Source organism: Patagioenas fasciata, chromosome 25 (assembly GCF_037038585.1).
Source record: "Patagioenas fasciata isolate bPatFas1 chromosome 25, bPatFas1.hap1, whole genome shotgun sequence".
NCBI lineage: Eukaryota > Metazoa > Chordata > Aves > Columbiformes > Columbidae > Patagioenas > Patagioenas fasciata.
Genome location: NC_092544.1, coordinates 2,388,997 through 2,407,634, shown reverse-complemented (window position 1 = coordinate 2,407,634; position 18,638 = coordinate 2,388,997). Strand labels below are relative to the sequence as shown.

General features: G+C 53.3%; 3 protein-coding genes across 5 annotated transcripts in view; all 3 read right to left on the bottom strand.

The window, feature by feature from the left end:
- Positions 1-349: 349 nt before the first annotated feature.
- OSCP1 (organic solute carrier partner 1) lies at positions 350-7,870 on the bottom strand. 2 transcript variants are annotated; one of them, XM_065857007.2, is made up of 11 exons: positions 7,579-7,870; positions 7,069-7,098; positions 4,717-4,871; positions 4,376-4,543; positions 3,710-3,790; positions 3,051-3,154; positions 2,567-2,695; positions 2,384-2,453; positions 1,543-1,682; positions 852-915; positions 350-486 (listed from the first exon to the last, which is right to left on the bottom strand). In XM_065857007.2, the coding sequence occupies exons 1-11, from the start codon at positions 7,688-7,690 to the stop codon at positions 370-372; spliced, it is 1,170 nt and encodes a 389-aa protein (XP_065713079.1). In that variant the 5' UTR covers positions 7,691-7,870; the 3' UTR covers positions 350-369. The 2 variants fall into 2 exon arrangements, with proteins under 2 accessions (XP_065713079.1, XP_065713078.1); XM_065857006.2 differs by lacking the exon at positions 7,069-7,098 and having other exon boundaries at positions 7,579-7,862.
- Positions 7,871-8,641: 771 nt separating this feature from the next.
- On the bottom strand, positions 8,642-13,827 carry MRPS15 (mitochondrial ribosomal protein S15). Its single transcript, XM_065857011.2, has 8 exons — positions 13,681-13,827; positions 12,285-12,347; positions 12,077-12,152; positions 11,213-11,261; positions 10,447-10,531; positions 9,922-9,980; positions 9,441-9,632; positions 8,642-8,804 (listed from the first exon to the last, which is right to left on the bottom strand). Exons 1-8 carry the CDS (start codon positions 13,739-13,741, stop codon positions 8,685-8,687), a joined length of 705 nt encoding a protein of 234 aa, XP_065713083.1. The 5' UTR covers positions 13,742-13,827; the 3' UTR covers positions 8,642-8,684.
- A 113-nt stretch (positions 13,828-13,940) lies between these two features.
- The window catches only part of CSF3R (colony stimulating factor 3 receptor), a 59,130-nt gene continuing 54,432 nt past the window's right edge, over positions 13,941-18,638 (bottom strand). For both annotated transcript variants that reach the window (XM_071798938.1, XM_065856992.2), the window contains 13 exons: positions 18,346-18,469; positions 18,073-18,242; positions 17,227-17,381; positions 16,926-17,079; positions 16,742-16,824; positions 16,426-16,639; positions 16,082-16,270; positions 15,878-15,979; positions 15,469-15,615; positions 15,154-15,294; positions 14,953-15,043; positions 14,698-14,779; positions 13,941-14,545 (listed from right to left, as the gene is read on the bottom strand). In XM_071798938.1, coding sequence (XP_071655039.1) covers positions 14,039-14,545; positions 14,698-14,779; positions 14,953-15,043; positions 15,154-15,294; positions 15,469-15,615; positions 15,878-15,979; positions 16,082-16,270; positions 16,426-16,639; positions 16,742-16,824; positions 16,926-17,079; positions 17,227-17,381; positions 18,073-18,242; positions 18,346-18,469 — 2,159 coding nt within the window. In that variant the 3' untranslated portion in view covers positions 13,941-14,038. The remainder of the gene's footprint in view (positions 14,546-14,697; positions 14,780-14,952; positions 15,044-15,153; positions 15,295-15,468; positions 15,616-15,877; positions 15,980-16,081; positions 16,271-16,425; positions 16,640-16,741; positions 16,825-16,925; positions 17,080-17,226; positions 17,382-18,072; positions 18,243-18,345; positions 18,470-18,638) is intronic.

Genomic DNA, 18,638 nt, shown 5'->3' with positions numbered 1-18,638 from the left:
CCTTGCACGCTCGTGTGCTACCCACCACCCCTCGCACACCCACCCGCACGCTGCCGCTCTCCAGGCCACCCACATCCTCCACGCGTCCCCCCCGCACAGTGGGGTCCTCCCTGCCGCCTCCCCTCCCACCGCTCACTCGCGTTCTCCATGTGCCGCCCTTCCACACTCACCCACACGCCGCCCTCTCCTTTTGCACGGCCGTGCGGCGGGGCCGCTCCTCCCCTTCCACGCCCACCCGTCCGCAGGAAGGGGCGGCCCCGCCTGCGCTCTGCGCCCGCCCGCCCGCCCCGCTGCGCTCCGCGCCCGCCCTGGCGGCCCCGCCACCTCCCGGTCCGTCCCCGCCGGGTTCCGCGCAGCCTCTCCCGTGGCTCAGAGCGCGTCCATCAGCGCCAGCAGGTCCTCGCCCTTCCCGGTGCTCTCCGGGAGCGGCTCCGCCACCTCCAGCTCCCCCAGGATGCGGGAGAGCTCGGCCCGCCGGCCCGGCTCCTGCGGAGACACCGCGCTCAGCCGGGGGGTACCGGGATGTGCCCCACTGCCTGCTAACACCGGCCTTTGCTGGGATGTACTGGGGAATACTGGGACGTGCCCCACTGCCCGCTGATGCCTGTGAACCCCTGTAAGAACCTCCATCCTATGCAGCTAAAAACTTGCTCTAATATTTGTCAGGTTTTGAGTTCTCTTACTAAATAGTCACCAAGTCCACAGGCTTGGCAGAAAATACTGCCATTACTTACTGCCAGAGTTAAATTAAATAGGGAAAAATGTATGTTAAGTTGCTACTTTGGGTTAAACTGGGTTCTCAGCAAGGCAGGAGTGATGAGAATCAAAGATCTGAAACGCACTGTACATACCTGCACGGCTTCGATGTTGATAACCTTGTACGATAACTCCTCTGGTCTAGTCAATGCAGCATGTCTTGATTAAAAACATGAAAAACATGCTTAATCCCATGAAAACATACAAGTGGATTAGAAAAATCAGATTTCATGAAGCTTCTGCAGGCATAAAGTTTGGACAGTGTCCCTATTCCTACAAGGCAACTTAACGTATTGACCTCAGTTTGGAGAATTTTCCCTGTCTTAGATTTTTTATGCTCTATGTAGAACAGCGGGAACACCTCTCTAACTGGGATTAAAAGCCGGTAAAAACACTCGGCAGAAATCACATAACAAAAAGTCCCGTTGCACATGTGCTCCCTGCCAGAAGGGGGTTCAAGGCTTTAAGACCCATCACCTCCAGCGCTTATATTCTTATCTCTGAAATACCCTCATGTATTGGGGGGAGAGGAGAGAGAAACGTGCTGGAGGGCTGTCCCTGTTCTGCGGGAAAGAACCGAGCACAGATTGTCACCTGCTGCTGACCACCAGTGTCACCCGGAGGGAACGCAGGGCCGGTGATGGAAATGGCTCTCCTGGCCAGAAAAACAAAACACTAAAAACCTGCTGTTCTGTCCCTAGAGCTGTCAAGGACCAGCTGCTGTCCCCAAGGATGCGCACATGGCACTGCATCGCAAACCCCACAGAAACAAGGACTTGAGCGTACTCTTCCTCCTCGTCGGTTGTGAACAAATTCAGGCGGAATCCTGTCTCGCTGCCACCAGGTTTCTTGATGTCCAGCCCTCCCAGCAGCCTCGCCAAGAAGTTCAGTTCTTCTTTAGCCAGAGGGTTGGGGACTGTGCTCTCCTGCAGAAAACAGCAACGGGCTCACTGCTCAGGTTACCAGGGAGGACTGCAATAATTTCCCTGTTTTCTGATATGACATAAATGTTCTTCAGAGTGATATAAATACATTTCTGTATTGTTAATGATACAGAATGTGCAGATAACTAGTAATTATCAGCTATATATTTAAAATTGGTTGCTTGAATTTATAGATGCAGGACAAGATAATTTTTCAGCTAAATGGGACAGCTGAGAAATCTGTAACACCAGCTTTTCTGTTTTCTGAAGAGATTAAAATAGGCAGCAAGTACAACATTGCATAAGCCTGTGTGTAAGATTCTTGAGGAAAACGTGCCCTTCCCCTAGCTCAGAATGGACTGTGGAGGAGTGGATGGGGCTCAAAGGACTAAACAGTTTTCCCAAAATTTATCCCCTAAGTGTAGACTAAAGAGATGGTTATTGTTTCTCTGAGAAAGGAGATGAACAAAGGGAAAGATAATTCAGCTGTACAGTAAAGGATGTGGAGGTGACGGATGTGGGTGTTTCAGTCAGTGTCCCCATCCATTCAGAGCCAAGGGAACAGAATGTAAAATCTGGTGGTTGTGGTGGAACTGCTCAAAGGAAACGCTCTCAACCGCGTGTGACCGGCTGCAGGACCCGCTGGCACAGAGCACTTAACCACTTAACCAGTTAACCAGGGACAGGGACCAAGCAACACTGACCTTTGCATGGGATGCCGGGTTTTTGGATGATCCCGCCATGTGTGTCTCTACTGGCCGACTAACGCTGTACCTGGAGAGAAGAACGCACGAGGAAGAGCAGCTCGTTACTGTATGCGATACAGGAACAGGAGGGAGCAGCACACAATCTAAATACAATGTTTTTGTAGGACCAAAATTACTTACATATTTGTTCCAAGTTTGAGGACTCTGTCACCATAAAGATCAAAAGATCCTTCCCTTTGCAGAGTAACGTAATTTCCATCAGTGGTGAACTCAGTTCTTTTAACTTCATCTCCATTGCGATTAAACATCCTTAAAAACAAGACATTATTGAAATATATGTTGTAGTTTTATTACTGATTTTCTGTACTTCCTCTGCCTATTGCACATGAGAAATGGGAATAAAACCCTTATTCTGTATGTTGGTAAATGGATAAATGACAAGTAGCTCATTTATCAGAATAGAGAATGTCAGAAACAGTTCGGTATTTCCTTGCTGGGTGACTTAGTCCCCAATCCAGCCCTTTAATTGGTACCAGCTGGCGGTTCAGCTATCCCTGCACCATGTGTGACAGCCCAAGCTCAATTCCTGAGCTCTCTGGGACCAACTGCTCCTCTGTGAGTTTGCAGGCACTGCAAACAGTATAAACGGCAGTTCAGAACTCACCTGATGAGTCCCGGAACTTCTGTACCCCAAGGAACAGGGCCCGATATTGGCAGCACAAAGCGACCGTTGGAATTTTGCACTTTGTCCTTCAGAAAGATAGAGACCTGCAAAAGAACATTCCACCTTCTAGAAAATCCGTTCCATATCTTCTGATCCAAATTCTCTGAAGCCTGACCTTGCAGCCTTCCTGCCTAGACTGGGGTTGGTTTCCTAAACATTTAGATGCATAGAGACTCTGATACAGGCCAAAGCCAGTAATGCAGAATTGTGGTCCAGAGCACACTGATCTAACATTAAAATACAAGGGTACTCTTTATGCACTTCAGTATGATCATTTTATTTAGAAAGCATCAAGCCCTATGACTTCAAGCTCACGTTCTCAGTTTCATATCAAGTTTCTACTAAAAGGAAAAATGTATTTATCAACTAGCAAATCCATACGAGTAGGTATTCCTTTTCTCATAACACTTTAGAATGAGTATTATTGTAGTAAATGTGCTCAATTTGTAAAATTTTGAAGATCAAAAATGCAAGCACCCCAAGATGACTGAAAAGCGCGAGTAACAAACCCAAACTTGCAGTGTAATTATAACAAGATCCCTTTGTGTTCCAGCCACAAACTTGTTCACTCTTACTGACCAGTTGTATTGGGCTCTTACCCTTATGTGCATGTCCTGAAAAAAAATGAGGAGTGTTTGCCGGATGAGCTGAAGTTCACCCGCAGAGAGACCACCGTACGTCTGCAAGAGAAAAGCCAGCACGTAAGGCTTTGCAAGTGTTCCGTGTCCCACCCAGGCAGGGCTGCAATAGGTATGGTAGAATTCTGCTGGGCAAAGTGGTACGTGTGTGGAAGGGGAAGTGGAAATTGTACACGGGGGGACTGCTGGTCATTATCAGTAATTATTATCCATGACTAAGCATCTGATTTAATTTCTGTGCTGAAGTCAGAGGAGACTTTGATCAGGCTGAATAACCAATGTATTGATTTAAACTGGGCCAGTAGAAAAAGAACACTTGACTCGTGGACATCCCCCACTCCCAAAGCCCTTTGGAAACATTTCATGACTTCCCAGGGCTTTTAACATTTTATGAAACCTGTTCCCTTCCACTGGAACACTCATACTCTTTATCCAAAGGACTCCAGCAGTCACAAGAGCAGTTTGTTTCCCTCAGATTAAAAAGAGGGGAAGGTTATTTGGGTGGTTCTCTGAGGTGCAAAAGATATCAAGCTCCACACTTAATAGCAATATTTAGTTTCTATGATTAGCTTCAAAGAGAAAATCTCAAACCCCAGTGTATCCCACCGTTTTTCTAAGGATTCTTACGTCAATCAGCTGTCGGAAAGTTTCATCCACCTGGTTCAGAATGCCAGGCGAATCGTGTACGAAATCCTTGATTGTGTCCAGGTGGTTGAATGTGACCAGCAGAATGTCTTTGGGCCGCGGGCACAGCAGCACTTGGTATTTGAAAGCCATGGTCATAAGGTCGTACAGCTGCAAAATAACACAGGGAAACGGTGGTTCCATCACAACCCAGAGCGACACGGCTTAGGTAACTTCACGTGGATGTACCTGACGTAAAGCCAGGTACTAATTATCGCAATCAGAACCTCAGGAAGGGGAGCACGAGGCTCAGCGGGCAGGACTGGGAGGGTGGTCTCTCTTACCTTGTCCATGCTCGCCTGGTTCAGCCTCATGATGGAAGCGTGAGCTAGCCGGTCGTACACCGTTCGCAGCGCTTTCTTGGAATAGAGTTCCTGCGGTTTAAACAGCTCTTCCATAAATTTTTTATTGAACATGGTTGTGATGATGTCATTCATAACTGCAAAGACAAAGAGTCTCCGGTTTTTGCTTCAGAAACAACACATTGATGTGACTCACTCCCCACTGAGAACCCGGATACCGAGAGCTGTGGGGATCGACAGGAACGCGTACCTGGGAAAACTTACATGGTCACAAAGGAAAACGGAGGAGGAATGTCACTGCTTAATGTCAACATTCTCCTCAACCCCACCGTGGTGTCAGCGAGCAGCACGACTCCTGCTGACTGGCCCCAGGGGCAGAGAAGCTGCTGGAGCTGCACACAACAAACCCTGGTTTCCAGTGGGAATAAGGCTGGGTTTGTCGCCTTATTTTTACAGCCATGGCCAGCACTTTTCACTTTCTAAATCATCTTGTTTATAGCTCCTCTGACATGTGTTATTTATAAGAGGTACAGTTCTGCTTCCTAAGTCAACTGTTTTGCATCACTCTGGATTTTTGCAAACTACAGCTCGCTGACTCTGCCTGTTCTCCCTTTAGCCTTTGACACTATTAGTCTATTTTTCCTTCTAAACAGAAGCTCTTGAATGATTCAAGGCTCCTTAAAGTATTTATTTCAAAGGGATTAACACCGACAAGTATTTAAGGAAGCATTTATAACACTGGAATCTGTGTCAGGCCATTCAGGGCACTTACTCAGCAACATCCACAGGTAGTCCCTAGGGAGATGTTTATGCCATTCTAAGGATGGAAAATAACAAAGAGGAGCTGAGGGAAACAGCACAGCAAGCAACAGAGCATCAAAGCGGTTGAGCAGAGAGGGGTTTCACCAGCTGGGATGGGGAGAGGGAAACGGGGGACAGACAATGCGATGGACAGAAGGAAGCTGAGGATTTAGGGTGGTTTTCGCCTACATCTGCCATGTTACAGGTGACAGACACATTCAATGTCCTGTGCCGTCACGTCACATGGCGGGGATGCATGACATGAGAACGGAGTCTTTACGCCTGGGTTGCGCTCGTGCTTCTCGGAGGACATTCAAGGCAGCAGAGGGGATGTTGTGAGTCCAAAACAGTCACACAATCTACTCGCAATAGGTTTATGGTTCATAACAAAGTGGAAGGCAGATGAAGCCACCTCCTCGTGGCTTCAGCAGCAACGCGTTCGGCTGGTTGCTCTAGGTAACCCTTCAGAGATGCCCCAAGAGCAGTCGCTGTTCACAGGCAAATATTGTCTTTCACAAGAGCGTGCTTGGTCTGCATGGGATCTGCATCTGTGCATCTACCATCTCTATATGATAAAGTGGCCTTTATACAGCTCGTCATCATTTGGGACGTGACAAAAGAGGAATATGGAGTCTTTTAGATTTCTGAGATATTAAATGTTGGGAAAAAAGTGTTCTTGGAAGCAGAAAAAAAGCTGGAGCAAACACCAGGATATCAATATTTACCTTCTTTAAATATCCAAAACCTACAGACGATGCTTATTTTGAAAAACGTGAATCATAGCCCTGCCGTTTCTTAAAAAAAGGTTGCTCAAAAGGACACTGGAAGTTCTACTCATGTCCACCTGGCAAAAAACCTGAGGCTGTTGAAGAGATTTATTTCCTCCTCCAGGTCCCCAGCACGGCCCTTTGCTGGAGGCCACCCTGGAAGGGAACAGACGCTTACACCTCGGCTGGGTCTCAGCTCAACCCCCTGAGGGGTCATTTCAGCCAGGATGAGCGTGGCTGGAGCCTGAGCACCCGCTGCCTTGTGTTCGCTGCAGGGTGGTGGTGACCAGCAAAGAGGGGCGAGCTCAAAATGCCTTAATCCTTCCTGCAGTTCACCTGCCCAAACCCTAAGCAATGCATTAGAAAAAACCTTAGAAAAATGCAGTATAACATAATATTCCTGCATTTAAGCAGAAAAACAACCTTCGCAATGCTCACACAATTACATGCTTGCAGAAATACGGCACCAGAAAAATACAAATACCATTTTGGCTAGAAAAACTGCTACGATGAAAAGTTTTGATGTATTTTTAGTCTTGGTTAAATTAGCAACTTATTTTAGAAGCCACATGATTTTGAGTTATTGTCTATTTTTTCTAAGCTCTACAGTTAAAGTGCGTTTCAATGAACAGGTGAGTGTTGTTATTCATCTTTGAGACTATGACTAGAAGGCTGCAGGACCAGCAAACGGTGTGTTCACGTACGATGAGCCTCGTGTGCATGTAGTGGTGTTTGTCTACTGCATGCAGCTAGCAGATTACAGTACCTCGTTTCCTGTCCACATCTGTCCATTCATCTACACGAAGCATATAAAACAAAAACACCAGTTCAAGAAGTAAGAACAATGGTTTCAAGGAGATGGAAAGAAATAAACTAAAAATTAAAAAAAAAAAATCTAATGGGCTTTGGTTTTTGTCATTGGCATTCAGAGCTTAACAAGAACAAACTCCTCCATCAGCTTTCAATGAGCACACAAAAAATGAAACCTTGCTGTGCCCCTGGAAAAAATCGCTTTGCTTCAATGGAGAGAAAGCTTTACCCTGGAGTGAATCTTGGCATGTTTCGCGTTTAGCTCGGGAAGTTTTCAGCTGTTTCTTGCACTTACAAGTGAACAATACGGGGGAACATTTTCAAGCATTAAGAAACACCTCAGAGTGGGTGAAATCACCTCACAGGGACAGGCCCCGCCCGGCACGGAGAAGCCGCGGCTGCCCCGACGAGGCCTCCCCCGGCGTGCGAGCGGCTCCGGGAGGGGCCCCGGCCGGCCGGCGCTCACCTTTGCGGGCTTTCTCTCCGGGGATGCTCTGTGCGCGGAGCCGCTGGTCCAGGATATAGAGCATCTCCCCGCCCAGGTTCAGGAACAGCAGCGGCAGCGTCCGCGCCGACATGGCGACCGCCGGGCCCGCCGCCGCCAGCGTTGCCGGGCAACCAAGGACCAATCGGGAGGCGCCGTCTTAGCCCCTGGCAACTCAAGGACCAATTGGGAGGCGGGTGCCAAGGCCCCGCCTACCGTCCCTTCCAGTCACCTCAGCCCCGGAGCGCGAGGAAAAGTGAAGAGCTTGCACGGAAATGACGCAAATAAAGGAATTTTAACAGAAAAGAGCTGCTCTGGTTGAGGTTTTAACTGAAAAGAGCCGCTCTGGTTGAGGTTCTGCTGCAATCCAGGGGCTGCCGGCCAGCAGGCGCCACTGCCACATCGGTAATTCCCCTCCAGTCACCAGCAATGGCATTTTCAGTGCAACACACAAAATCAGCCGGTTTGCGAGTGACAGCGGGATGACTGCCAGAGAATGAATATAAATGTGTGAGCCGGCTGGGAAATCAGCCGCTGATAAACACGATTTGGGCGGCCGCAGAGCTCCGCATCAACCCGCCTCTCCCTGACAGCAGGAGCGGCGCTCTGAGCCGCCGTCAGGGCTGCTCAGTGTCCAAATCAGCAGCATTTCGCCTCATTCTCTCTCCTTGTTTGTCATCCCGCTGCACAAATCCCAGCTGGACGCTGCCAAACAGGCGCTGTCTGACAGTGCGATCCCGTAGCCTCGGGGGACATGGGGACTGGGGGGTTGTTCGCATCCAGACTCTCCATGGGTGAACCCCCCGACCCGACCCTCGCACTCACTGAACGGCTCACAACACAGCCTGGGGCACCAGGCTCAAATTTAACCTCTAAAATGCTTAAACCACCCGTTGCGCTTCTCCGGGTGCTCACCACAAAATCACTTTGGTTGGAAGAGACGCTCCAGATCATGAGGTCCAACTGTTAACCCAACGCTGCCACTACACTGTGTCCCCAGGAACCTCGGTCATGGCGCAGAGCACTCACACATGAGCAAAGCAGCTTCATGTTGTTGTTTATTGTCAGAGACCGGTCGCCATGTGTCACTATACAGGTGTCCCCTCGCACCGTGCCGCTTCCTCCCTGGCAGCCCTGGCTCTCTCTTGCCGCTCTCTCCTCTGCTTCAGCCTCTCGGGTGCTGTCAGCTTCTGCACCTCCTGGAAAACCTGCGGGAGGAGCAGAAGGAGGGGAGAAAGGGAGAGGTGAAGTGGATCCATGGCCAGCAGACGACGTGTGGCAGGATCAGCCCCTTCCTGGGCGCTGCCCCGGGACTCCAGCCAGCCCTGTTTTCAGGGAGCTGTTCCATTACAGCTGCCCCGTCTTTTGGTGATCTTTTATCAGACTGAAATTCAGTATTTACAGACCGAAGGCATGTCCAGCTTTTTGATCCTGCTCAGTTACACCAAAGTGTATCACGCACAGCTCCTACACCAATGTAGACAGTGGGCATATCCACGTTTCTGTTGCAAAGCTGCCACCTAATTTAATTGTCCCACATATTAGTTCCCATATCAGGCTCTGGGAAAAAATAGCTGGTCTGAATGATACATTTCTGAGCAAACTGGCAGCACAATCTGAAGTTCTCACGCTCAGCACAGTCGCAGCACAGGTGTCACTGCCTGCTGTTGTGCACGGAGATCTTTGTCAACCTTACGCATTTGTCTACAAACATTATCATTGTCTCCTCAAATTCAAAGCATGCATTAAAAGGATTTATCTCTAACAGTCTTTTGTGTCTTAATCCTTCTATGAAGAGATTTTTTCCTCCTCCAGCTTTGTGGCTCTCTCTGGACTCTCCGTACCTTGAGGCAGAAAGCTTTCTTCACCAGCCAGCGCTTGGTGATCCTCCTGGTGTACTCTGGGGCAGGGGTGTACTGGATGTTCAGCTGCTTGCAAGTGTTCTCAAAAGTATCATAGCGGGAGCGGCGCAGATACGCCAGTAGCTTCCTGCGGCGATCCATAGCCATCAGCATGCGGCGGCGGTTACTTTTATCCTGCAAAGGACTCAGGGTTCACTAGATTGCAGACAGATTATTCTTCCATTACAGTAAATTACTTAGAGTAGACCAGATTGTGGCTGAAGGGAAACAATCAGGTTAAGGACAGTATCTCAGAACAATCTTTCTTGGCAGATACTGCAAGCACATTAGGTCACTACAAGGAGATCTGAGAAGACTTAATTTACTTTTCACTGAAATTGCTTTCTTCATTCTGTGTCTGCACCATCCTCCCCCAGCCCTGAAGTCTGTTTCGAACTCGTGTGTGGTTTCAGGCGGCTGTTACCTTGGGATGCCTCTGGAGATGCTCCTCGTAAGTGCGTATCTTGGCAGTCAATATAGCAACTATAAAGAACAGGCAAAAGGAGCCATGTGAGCGCAGCAGCTCTCCAGCAGCATTTACATTCCCCTCAAACTGTTACGGGCACCCACCGCATCACAGCAAACATCACTGCACAGCCCTGAGCGAGCGCAAAACAAACCACGGAATACAACCCACATAAACCAGAGGCAGGACTGTTACTATTATGAAGCTGCTTAACCAGAGGTTAACATTTTAGCAACAGATCATGAAATCATCCGTAAAATGTCTCTTGCGCTCAGTTACTGGAGGTTTCACATTCATTTCACCTCATTTGGATTAAGCTTTGGAGGAACAGACACAAACGAAGAGGTTCCTTCAAAGAACAGCAGCCAGTGCTTTGAGATTCTCCTCCCTGATACAGGAAATTTGAAGTGTCGGGGTGGGAACAGCGGAATAAAACCAGAGATGTATCATCTGCCAACAATACGCTTCTACTTTTCCACTCACCTTGCACCTCAAAGGAGCCATTGTCACTGGGAGACCTCCTGACCTTCTCCACCAGCTGCTGTATCTTTATTTTCACCTTCTCTTTCTGTGGATAACAGAAAAGAGTTCGTCAGTCAGGAACACAATAGGTCTGAGACACCTCAGTTCTCTCCACAAATGCCCAGGGATAAAAGCTTTGTAATTAATAGCTTTGCTTAATGTCCACCACAAAATGCCTAAGAAGTGCTGCAGAAAAGGACCTACCACTTGCAGGACAGCGCTCAGGGTACAGAGAAGTGGCACAAAAAGATCTCAGCAGAACGGGGAATCACCACTGTTCAAACCAGGAGTGCAGGCACAGCCCCCCCTCGAGGTTATAGGGGGGTGTTGCAGCGGCCCCGCTGCTCACAAATGGAAGAGAGAACTGAAGCCTTTGCTTTTTGCATCTTTTTAAGCTTAAGTAGTAAGCAGCAAGAAATGTAAGGTCTTTGTGCTACCTCATGACACGCTTGCTGTGTTTTCTGGGCATATAAATAGCAAATGTAACACAAAGCCCATCTGCTGCCCAGGGTACTGTTTTCTGGAACACAGGCCGAGCCTCAGCAGTAGGAGCGCACAGCTCGTCCCCCTGCCACCGCCCCGTGCTTTCTTCCCTCCTTTTAGCGTGCAACTATTATCATAATGCAGTCACCAAGCGACACGTCAAGGGCATTTATGAATACAGATGTCTCACAGAAACGTGCTCACTAAATCTTGAAGGTTTTTATGCAGGAAGAATGAAACTAACCTGGCTGGCCATCTCCAGAGACAACAGTTTTTTCACCACATCGTCAACACTGCAAAGAGATTGCACATTAGTTTATAAGCTGGAAATAAAGAATATTTAACAACAGAAATGAGGGTAGGTTTTCAGAACACAATAACTTTTCTCAGCTTTTAGCGTACAAATTTCCAGCAACTCTCCTCCCTTCCAAACCTGCCAGCTATCAACTGTTTCTTGCATTCCTACCAAAAAATCATGGCTGAGGTTACAAAGCATCAAGTAGTTTTGCTGCTGTGGGCAGCACAGTTATTTCAAATCACAATGACGTTTTACCCAATCAAAAAATAACATTACGTGCAAACTGGGTGCTGAAGATCAACCCCCAGGCAAGTGCACAAGGACAAAATAATTTATTTTAAGACCGGCTGCTGCAGAGATCCCTGAAAGTCTCAGATATGCCACTGGGGGCCCTCAATGCACCAGCTCTGGAGTCAAAGTGTAAAAATGCTGAACTCCCTTTGGAAGCAGACACTCGTTTTGAGTTAACGACACATCCGCCAGCACCTGAGTTCAAGACAGGCAAGGATTATTTCTAAGAAGCTTATTTCTAGTATTGCAAGATTATTTCTTTTTTCTATGGACTACAAACTCCACAGAGGATGTGGGTAACGAGCACTTAATCTCATATTAAGTAAACAAAAACATTCCATACCCCTAACCAGTGGCTGCTTTTGCTAATTTGACTTTCAAAACGACTTTGTGGTTCTTGTGCTAAATTGCATACCAGAGACCACAGAACTTTAATTAATTACTGAGCAGGTGACAGCTTCCACATAGTGTGGTTGTGTTCTCTCAAGAGACCCGTCATTCCCTTTCCCTGTATCATACCTGTCTATTATTGGGACATTGGCATAATCTTTCCTGATCATTGTGGGAGGAAGATCATCCAAATGGCTGGGGATTTCTGCAAGGAGAAGATGTAACATTTGAGGAAGAGCTGTACAAAGCCAGAGCTCTGAATTGCAGCATTAGAATACAGCTCTGGTAATGTAAATGCGAAACATTTTGCCCCGCGGTCCCGTTAATCCTGACATACCTTTCCTCTTTCTTCTCACGGGTCTGGCGTAACATCTGGCTGTCTGAATAAATGGACTGCAAGCTTGATGGAAGAAAACAAAGATTTATCAGACTTGTACGCACTTTTTAACCAACGTACACATTAATACTGTCCAGTTTGTACTAGAAAACTGGTTGGATTACTAAGACTCCAAGGTGATCAGTGGCCAGCCCAGGTCTTTTGTGTGGAATGGTTCAGCGCGGTTATCACAGGAGCGTGAAAACAAACACTGTGTCACCTCAGGGTGAGCTGAGCCTATACGGCGAGAACTGAGCAGCAGGAAGAGATGTCAGGAACCACACAGAGTGCGAGGCCTCCCCAGCTGAACTCTGTTTATTTAGTGGGCTTCAGCAGATGAACTGAAGTACTTCCATGTGTTAGACGGGCTGCTCTGGACTGTCCCAGGGCTGAGCTCAGAGGCAGCGAGTCCCAGAGACCCTGTGACCACACAGGTCAGTACAGATGTGAATATTCACCAGCAGCTTGAATGGAGCTGCTCTTTGGCATTACAAAAACGAGCTCTTCCCACTGCTATTTCAGGGTCCCTGCTGCTGGAATCGGAACCTGTTTCACATTATCCACCTGCGCCTCAGACATGGTTTTATACCACAGATTCATAGAATGTCAGGGGTTGAAGGGACCTGGAAAGCTCACCCAGTGCAATCCCCCCATGGAGCAGGAACACCCAGCTGAGGTTCCACAGGAAGGTGTCCAGGCGGGTTTGAATGTCTGCAGAGAAGGAGACTCCACAACCTCCCTGGGCAGCCTGGGCCAGGCCCTGCCACCCTCACCATGAACAAGTTTCTTCTCAAATTTAAGTGGAACCTCCTGTGTTCCAGTTTGCACCCATTGCCCCTTGTCCTGTCATTGCTTGTCACCGAGAAGAGCCTGGCTCCATCCTCCTGACACTGCCCCTTTAGATATCTGTAAACATGAATGAGGTCACCCCTCAGTCTCCTCTTCTCCAGCTCCAGAGCCCCAGCTCCCTCAGCCTTTCCTCACACGGGAGATGCTCCACTCCCTTCAGCATCTTGGTGGCTGCGCTGGACTCTCTCCAGCAGTTCCCTGTCCTTCTGGAACTGAGGGGCCACAACTGGACACAATATTCCAGGTGTGGTCTCCACAGGGCAGAACAGAGGGGCAGGAGAACCTCTCTCGACTTAAACCTATACCATGCCAGCCCAGTACCGGCCTGCAAACGGATCTGGCTGAGGAGCAGGCGCGCTCAGCCCCGATCTGTGCGGCCCCGGAGCCGTGTGCGGGCTCCTACCCACTTCGAGACCGGCCCTTCTCCCTTCCCCCGGCCCCGCTTCCCTCCTCCACCCGCCCTCCCAGCGTGTCCTCCAGCGCGGCCCGAGCTGCCCGCGCCGCTCACCGGCCCCAGGGCGGGCCGGCCCCGCCAGGCAGCGGCCCAGCGCCGTCCGCAGCGCCAGCATCACGGCTCCCGGCCCCGCCGCCTCACGGCCCCACCGCCATCTTCACCAGGCGCGGCAGCCGAGCGCCCAGCGAGAGGGCGAAGGAGCCGAGCGCCGAGCGCATCGATGGGCGGGCCACGTGTTGGGCGCCCTCCGCCGCCACCCGGGGCCGTGGCCATGGGTTCGCGTCCCGCCGCCACCCTGAGCAGTGTCCACAGTGTTCTCAGCGCGTCCCTGTTTATTGCGGGGGGGAAGGGAGCACACAGCACCGGCGGAGGGAGGGGCTGGGTCTGTTAGCGCTGCCCGGACCCCGCGGCACTAAAACACCCGGCAGTCCTGGAGCTCCTCGGCCCCGCCGATGCGGAGGCCCTGCAGCAGCGGGAAGGTGGCGGGGAGCTCCTCGGGGCACCCCCCGTCTCCCGGGCAGCCCTGGGGAGCAGCCCCGTGGAACCAGAGGTTCTCGTAGGGCTGGGGGCTGGGGCTGGGGTCGCCGAGCAGGGGCTGGCTGGAGCTGGAGCCGCAGCGCAGGTAGAGGCGCGGGGGGACGTGCTGCTGCCCCTTGTACCCCGCGCCCACCACCCGTGCGTACTGCACGGGCTCCCTGCTCCCGCTGCGGCCCCGCTGCGGCTCCATCGTGGCCCAGGCAGTGCCAGGACGCTCCTGCTGCACGTAGGGCTGGGGCTGCATGGGGAAGGTGCCGGTGGGCTCGGTGGTGGGCTCCTTGCCCCGGCTGGGCGGCTGCTTGCCCGCTGCCCTTTCAAGCACGGTGACGGTAGAAATGGTGGCCAGGCTGGGCTCCCTCACGCCAGGGACCTGCAGAGGCTCCTGGAGGAACAGTGTGTGGTCACAGCCTGTGCAGTGCAGCCCCTCCTGCCCACTCTGCCCAGCATCGCATCAGTGCTCCCAGTGCCTCCCGTTCCCCTCCCAGTGCGGCCTTGCACCCCTGGGCCCAGGGGGAGCAGCCGCCCAGGTCTCACCTGCGGGAGCTCTGCTGGCACCCACTTGCCCAGGCTGCTGTTGGCGGGGTCGGGGACGCTGGGCCAGAACTGCTGCTTCACCCTGGGGACCACAGGACAACGAGACCTGAGACTGGCAGCTTTGGGGCTGGCCTTGTTCCCACCGAGCTCGCAGTGGGTTGTCACCTCTCCCCACGGCCACTAGGGACAGGGACTCCCAGGGCAGCCCAGCCCGATGCGGGGCCAGTCCAGCCTGCAGGGGTTCGCGGTACTCACCACCCATTCTTCTGGAAGCAGATGAGCAAAAGTATGAGCAGGACAAAGACCAGCCCCAGGGTCAGGAAGAGGAACTGGATTTCAATGTCGTCTGGAAAGCAGGGAGGGGACAGTGTCACAGGGGGACCACGGTGGGGCACCTCTGGCCATGTGTGCTGCGAGGCCAGGGCAGGGTCCCCTCCCATCCCTGCACCCCCTCACCTAGTGCCATGGTCACCAGGGTCAGGCTGGTGCCGTTGGTGCTGCCAGCAGCCGTGGATGCCATGATGTGCACTTTGTACAAGGTCGAGGGCTTCAGCTCCTGGATGACAAAGGAGCTGAGAGAGGGACCCACGGCAGCACCTGGGAAACACAGGGGCTGTTGGCGCAGCATGGGCTGCTTGGTGGGTGCTCCTCACCTGCATGGCCCCTTGGGTCTCTGCTGGCACGGACCTTATGGGACCCACACACAACCCCAACCCTGTGTGACAAGGACACGGACTCTGCTGATGTTCCCACCCAACAGGCAGGACTCACTGGACACCTCTGTGGTGCTGTTGGCCCAGAAGATGGTGTAGCCGATGATAAAGCCATTCTGCATCTCCACTGGCAGCGGCTCCCAGCACAGCTCGGCGTCAGACTTGCTGATGCTCTTCAGGTGGAGCTTTGGGGCGAAGGACGGGGCTGGAACAAAACAGGACAAGTGACCAGGCGCTGTGCAGAACCGCTGCCTCGGGATGGGGGATGGATGGGGGGGATGCACAGCGTGGTGAGTCCCACTCCCGAGGTGGGAGAGACCTTCAGAGAGGAGCCAAGATCCAGCCCAGAGGTCTGAGCTCCCCTGCACAGCCCCTGAACTGGCCGGCTCTCCTTTTGGAAAGGCAAAGACTCACTGGTGCGGGGGGAGGCCCTGGGGCCCTGCGGACACTGCTGAGCGCACACGTACCCTTCTGCTTGGAGTAGGCTGCGGTGTGGACGGGCACCCCGATGGCATCCGAATAGAGGGGGTACACTGAGATGTTGTACCGCTGGAAAGGCTCAATACCATCTGCAATGGAGAGCAGAGTGGTGGTTGGGGACAGCCCCTGTTGCTCCATGGTGTCACCCACCTGCCCCAAGCCATGCAGAGATCCCCAGCAGCCCCCTTTACCGTGGATGAGAGCTGCGGTGGTGGCCCCATCATGCTCCATCTGCCAGCAGGCGCTGCAGCCACCAGGCTCCACGGGCACCCGCTGCCACTCCAGGACGTAGGCGGCTGGTGGGGCCAGGGGGGACTCCCAGTGCACCCAGAGGCTGTGCTCACCCCCTGGCACAGCACGGAGCCCAGCCAGGGGCTGACCTGCATGGGGACAAGCAACCGCGACCCCTCAGTCACACACGCAGGGAGGGCCAAGGGAGCAGCACCCAGTCTGAGAGCTCATGGAACTGGGCAGGGGGAGCAGAGGCCAGGGAGCACACAGAGGGTTCGGATGTGGAGGTTTGTGCTGCCCTCACCTTTCCTCTCCAGGAGCACGACCTCGGTGGCTGCCGACTCGCCGGCGGTGTTGTAGGCTGAGAGATAGACCCTCGTGGTCCCCGCCGGCGCTGAGAAGTTGCACTGGGTACAGGTGGTGTTGCAGATGGTGGGGGGGTCCCTGCCCCTCCTCCTGGGGCTCAGGGTGACGCGGTACCCCAGCACTCGCCCGTTCGCCTCCCTCCGCCTGGGGGCCTGTGCGCAGACAGGGTGTGTGGGGGTGCTCAGTCCCCATGGGGACACTCGGTGCCCAGGGTGATGTTCGGCAGCCCCCATGTCCCCCCTGCCCGTGCTCACCTTCCAGCGCAGCTGCACCTCCAGCTGCCCGTCCGCCTCAGCTGGCCGAGCACTCCACCACGCATCCAGCGTCCCTGCGGGGGCTGCAACAGGACAGGGAGCTGAGAGGGGCCAGTGTGGCTGTGCCACCGCGGCTGTGCCGCCTGGCTGGGCAAAGGGTGCCCCACAGTACCCCCGCACCCACCTTTCTCGTGGGTGGTGTAGTTCCTGCCCGGGCTCCAGTCACTCCAGTAGCCCTGTGCCGAGCTCCGCCGGCAGCGCATCTGGAAACGGTATGGCGTGCCAAAGAGGAAGCCACAGTGCTGCGCGGTGCGGGCTTGGCCGGGGATGCCGGTGACCTGGCAGGAGAGAGGGGGCTGGAGGCTCCAGAACACACCTGGAGCTGCCCTGGGTGTGGAAGGCAGGCAGGAAACCCGGCAGAGCTCCAGGCAGAGGGTCCCGGCTCCCACTTGTCCTCCCAGGTCTCGCTGCCCGGCGTCACTCACCAGAGCCCAGGCAGCGTCCTCGGGTGCCCGGTAGCGCAGCTCGCACAGCAGCTCCATGTGCGCGTGGCTGCGGGCCACCTCCCAGGCCACGGTGACGCAGTCGCTCTGGAAGGGGATGGACTGGATGCTCTGCAGGGCCGGGGGGTCCAGCTGGGCTGGAGGAAGATCCAGGGGAGAGCTGGAGAGGTGCCGCGGTGCAGGGGCCACGGCCGTGCACGGGGCTGTTGGTAATGCCACAAGCCGTGGCACCAGCCTGCTCAGACCCCAAGGCAAGGATGGGGAGAAACCACTTCAAAACCTTGAGAAAGGCTCATGGAAGGGGATGGGAGCTCATTTGTGCTGCTGCCTGGGACATGGGACAACACTCCCAATGGGAGCAGGGAAAACAGATCCCACAGGACCCAGGTCTGGTACACGGCCGTGACAGCCGCACATTTGGGTGTGCCAGGGCTGAGAGCCCAGCACAAGCACAGGAGAGCTCAGGTGGTTCCTGGGTGCAGAGCAGGGAGGATGAGTCGCACCGTCTGGGAAGGTTCTTTTCATAAATAGTTTATAAGAGCTGGATATATTATTAATAGACCTGCTGAATAAATGGGTAATCAATTGCTGGAGAGTGCAGCAGGTCAACCGGCGGCTCATAACCCGCTGGCACATGCTGCTCAGTCTGTAATGCGGCTTTGGCACCTATTCATCCCGACAACCCATTCATCACGGGAACCTGCCTGTAAAATATCACCTGCAATCTCGAGGTGCTGTTAACGGCACACTAACACCCTCGCTCACCGCCAAGGGGCTTCCCGCGCCCCTGACCTCTGCACAAGGCTGGCGGCTCCGACCATCACTCACCCACATCCATGGGATCGATGCAGAGATGCTCGCTCTCAGCCGTGCCCAGCGCGTTGGTGGCCGACACCCAGAGCTCCATTTGCCGGTAGAGCTGGAGCAGCTGGCGCGGCACCGTGCAGCGGTTGTGCCCGCCTTGTGGGGTGCAGCCCGTCTCCACCAGGGCTCTGCTCCTGCGGCAGCGACAGGGGTGGCTCGGGGACCCTCCAGTGGTGACAAGGCTTGCCAGGTGGGTTGGGAGAGGGCAAGGGCCTGTGTCACCCCCCAAGGCTCTACCTGGCAAACTTCAGCGCAACACTGGTGGGGAGGTGGCTGTCGGCTCCTGGCTCCCACTGGCACGTCAGCGCGTAGTCGCTGAGGTTCAGGACGCAGCTGAGGTTGAAGGGCTTTGCCGGAGGGTCTGGGAGAGAATGGCCAGGAAGAACCTGAGAAAAGCGCCTGTACCAGCTGCGGAGGAGCCACAGCCCTCTCCGTGCCCCACTGCCATGTCACCCTCCCCAAACCTGCCCTGCCCCGCAGCCAGACACCCGTGTGCCAGGACATGGCTGAGCACGGCGCCGAAACAGCCT

Excerpts from the sequence above, each read along its gene's own strand:
- MRPS15 (XM_065857011.2), bottom strand. The coding sequence starts at position 13,741 with ATGCTGGCGCTGCGGACGGCGCTGGGCCGCTGCCTGGCGGGGCCGGCC. Across the intron at positions 12,348-13,680 it reads GCCGGCCCGCCCTGGGGCCG|CTTGCAGTCCATTTATTCAG; the intron begins GTGAGCGGCGCG and ends TCTTCCATCAAG. Across the intron at positions 12,153-12,284 it reads CGTGAGAAGAAAGAGGAAAG|AAATCCCCAGCCATTTGGAT; the intron begins GTATGTCAGGAT and ends TTCTCCTTGCAG.
- OSCP1 (XM_065857007.2), bottom strand. The coding sequence starts at position 7,690 with ATGTCGGCGCGGACGCTGCCGCTGCTGTTCCTGAACCTGGGCGGGGAG. Across the intron at positions 3,155-3,709 it reads TTCAGGACATGCACATAAGG|GTCTCTATCTTTCTGAAGGA; the intron begins GTAAGAGCCCAA and ends GTTCTTTTGCAG. Across the intron at positions 916-1,542 it reads ACAACCGACGAGGAGGAAGA|ACATGCTGCATTGACTAGAC; the intron begins GTACGCTCAAGT and ends TTTTTAATCAAG.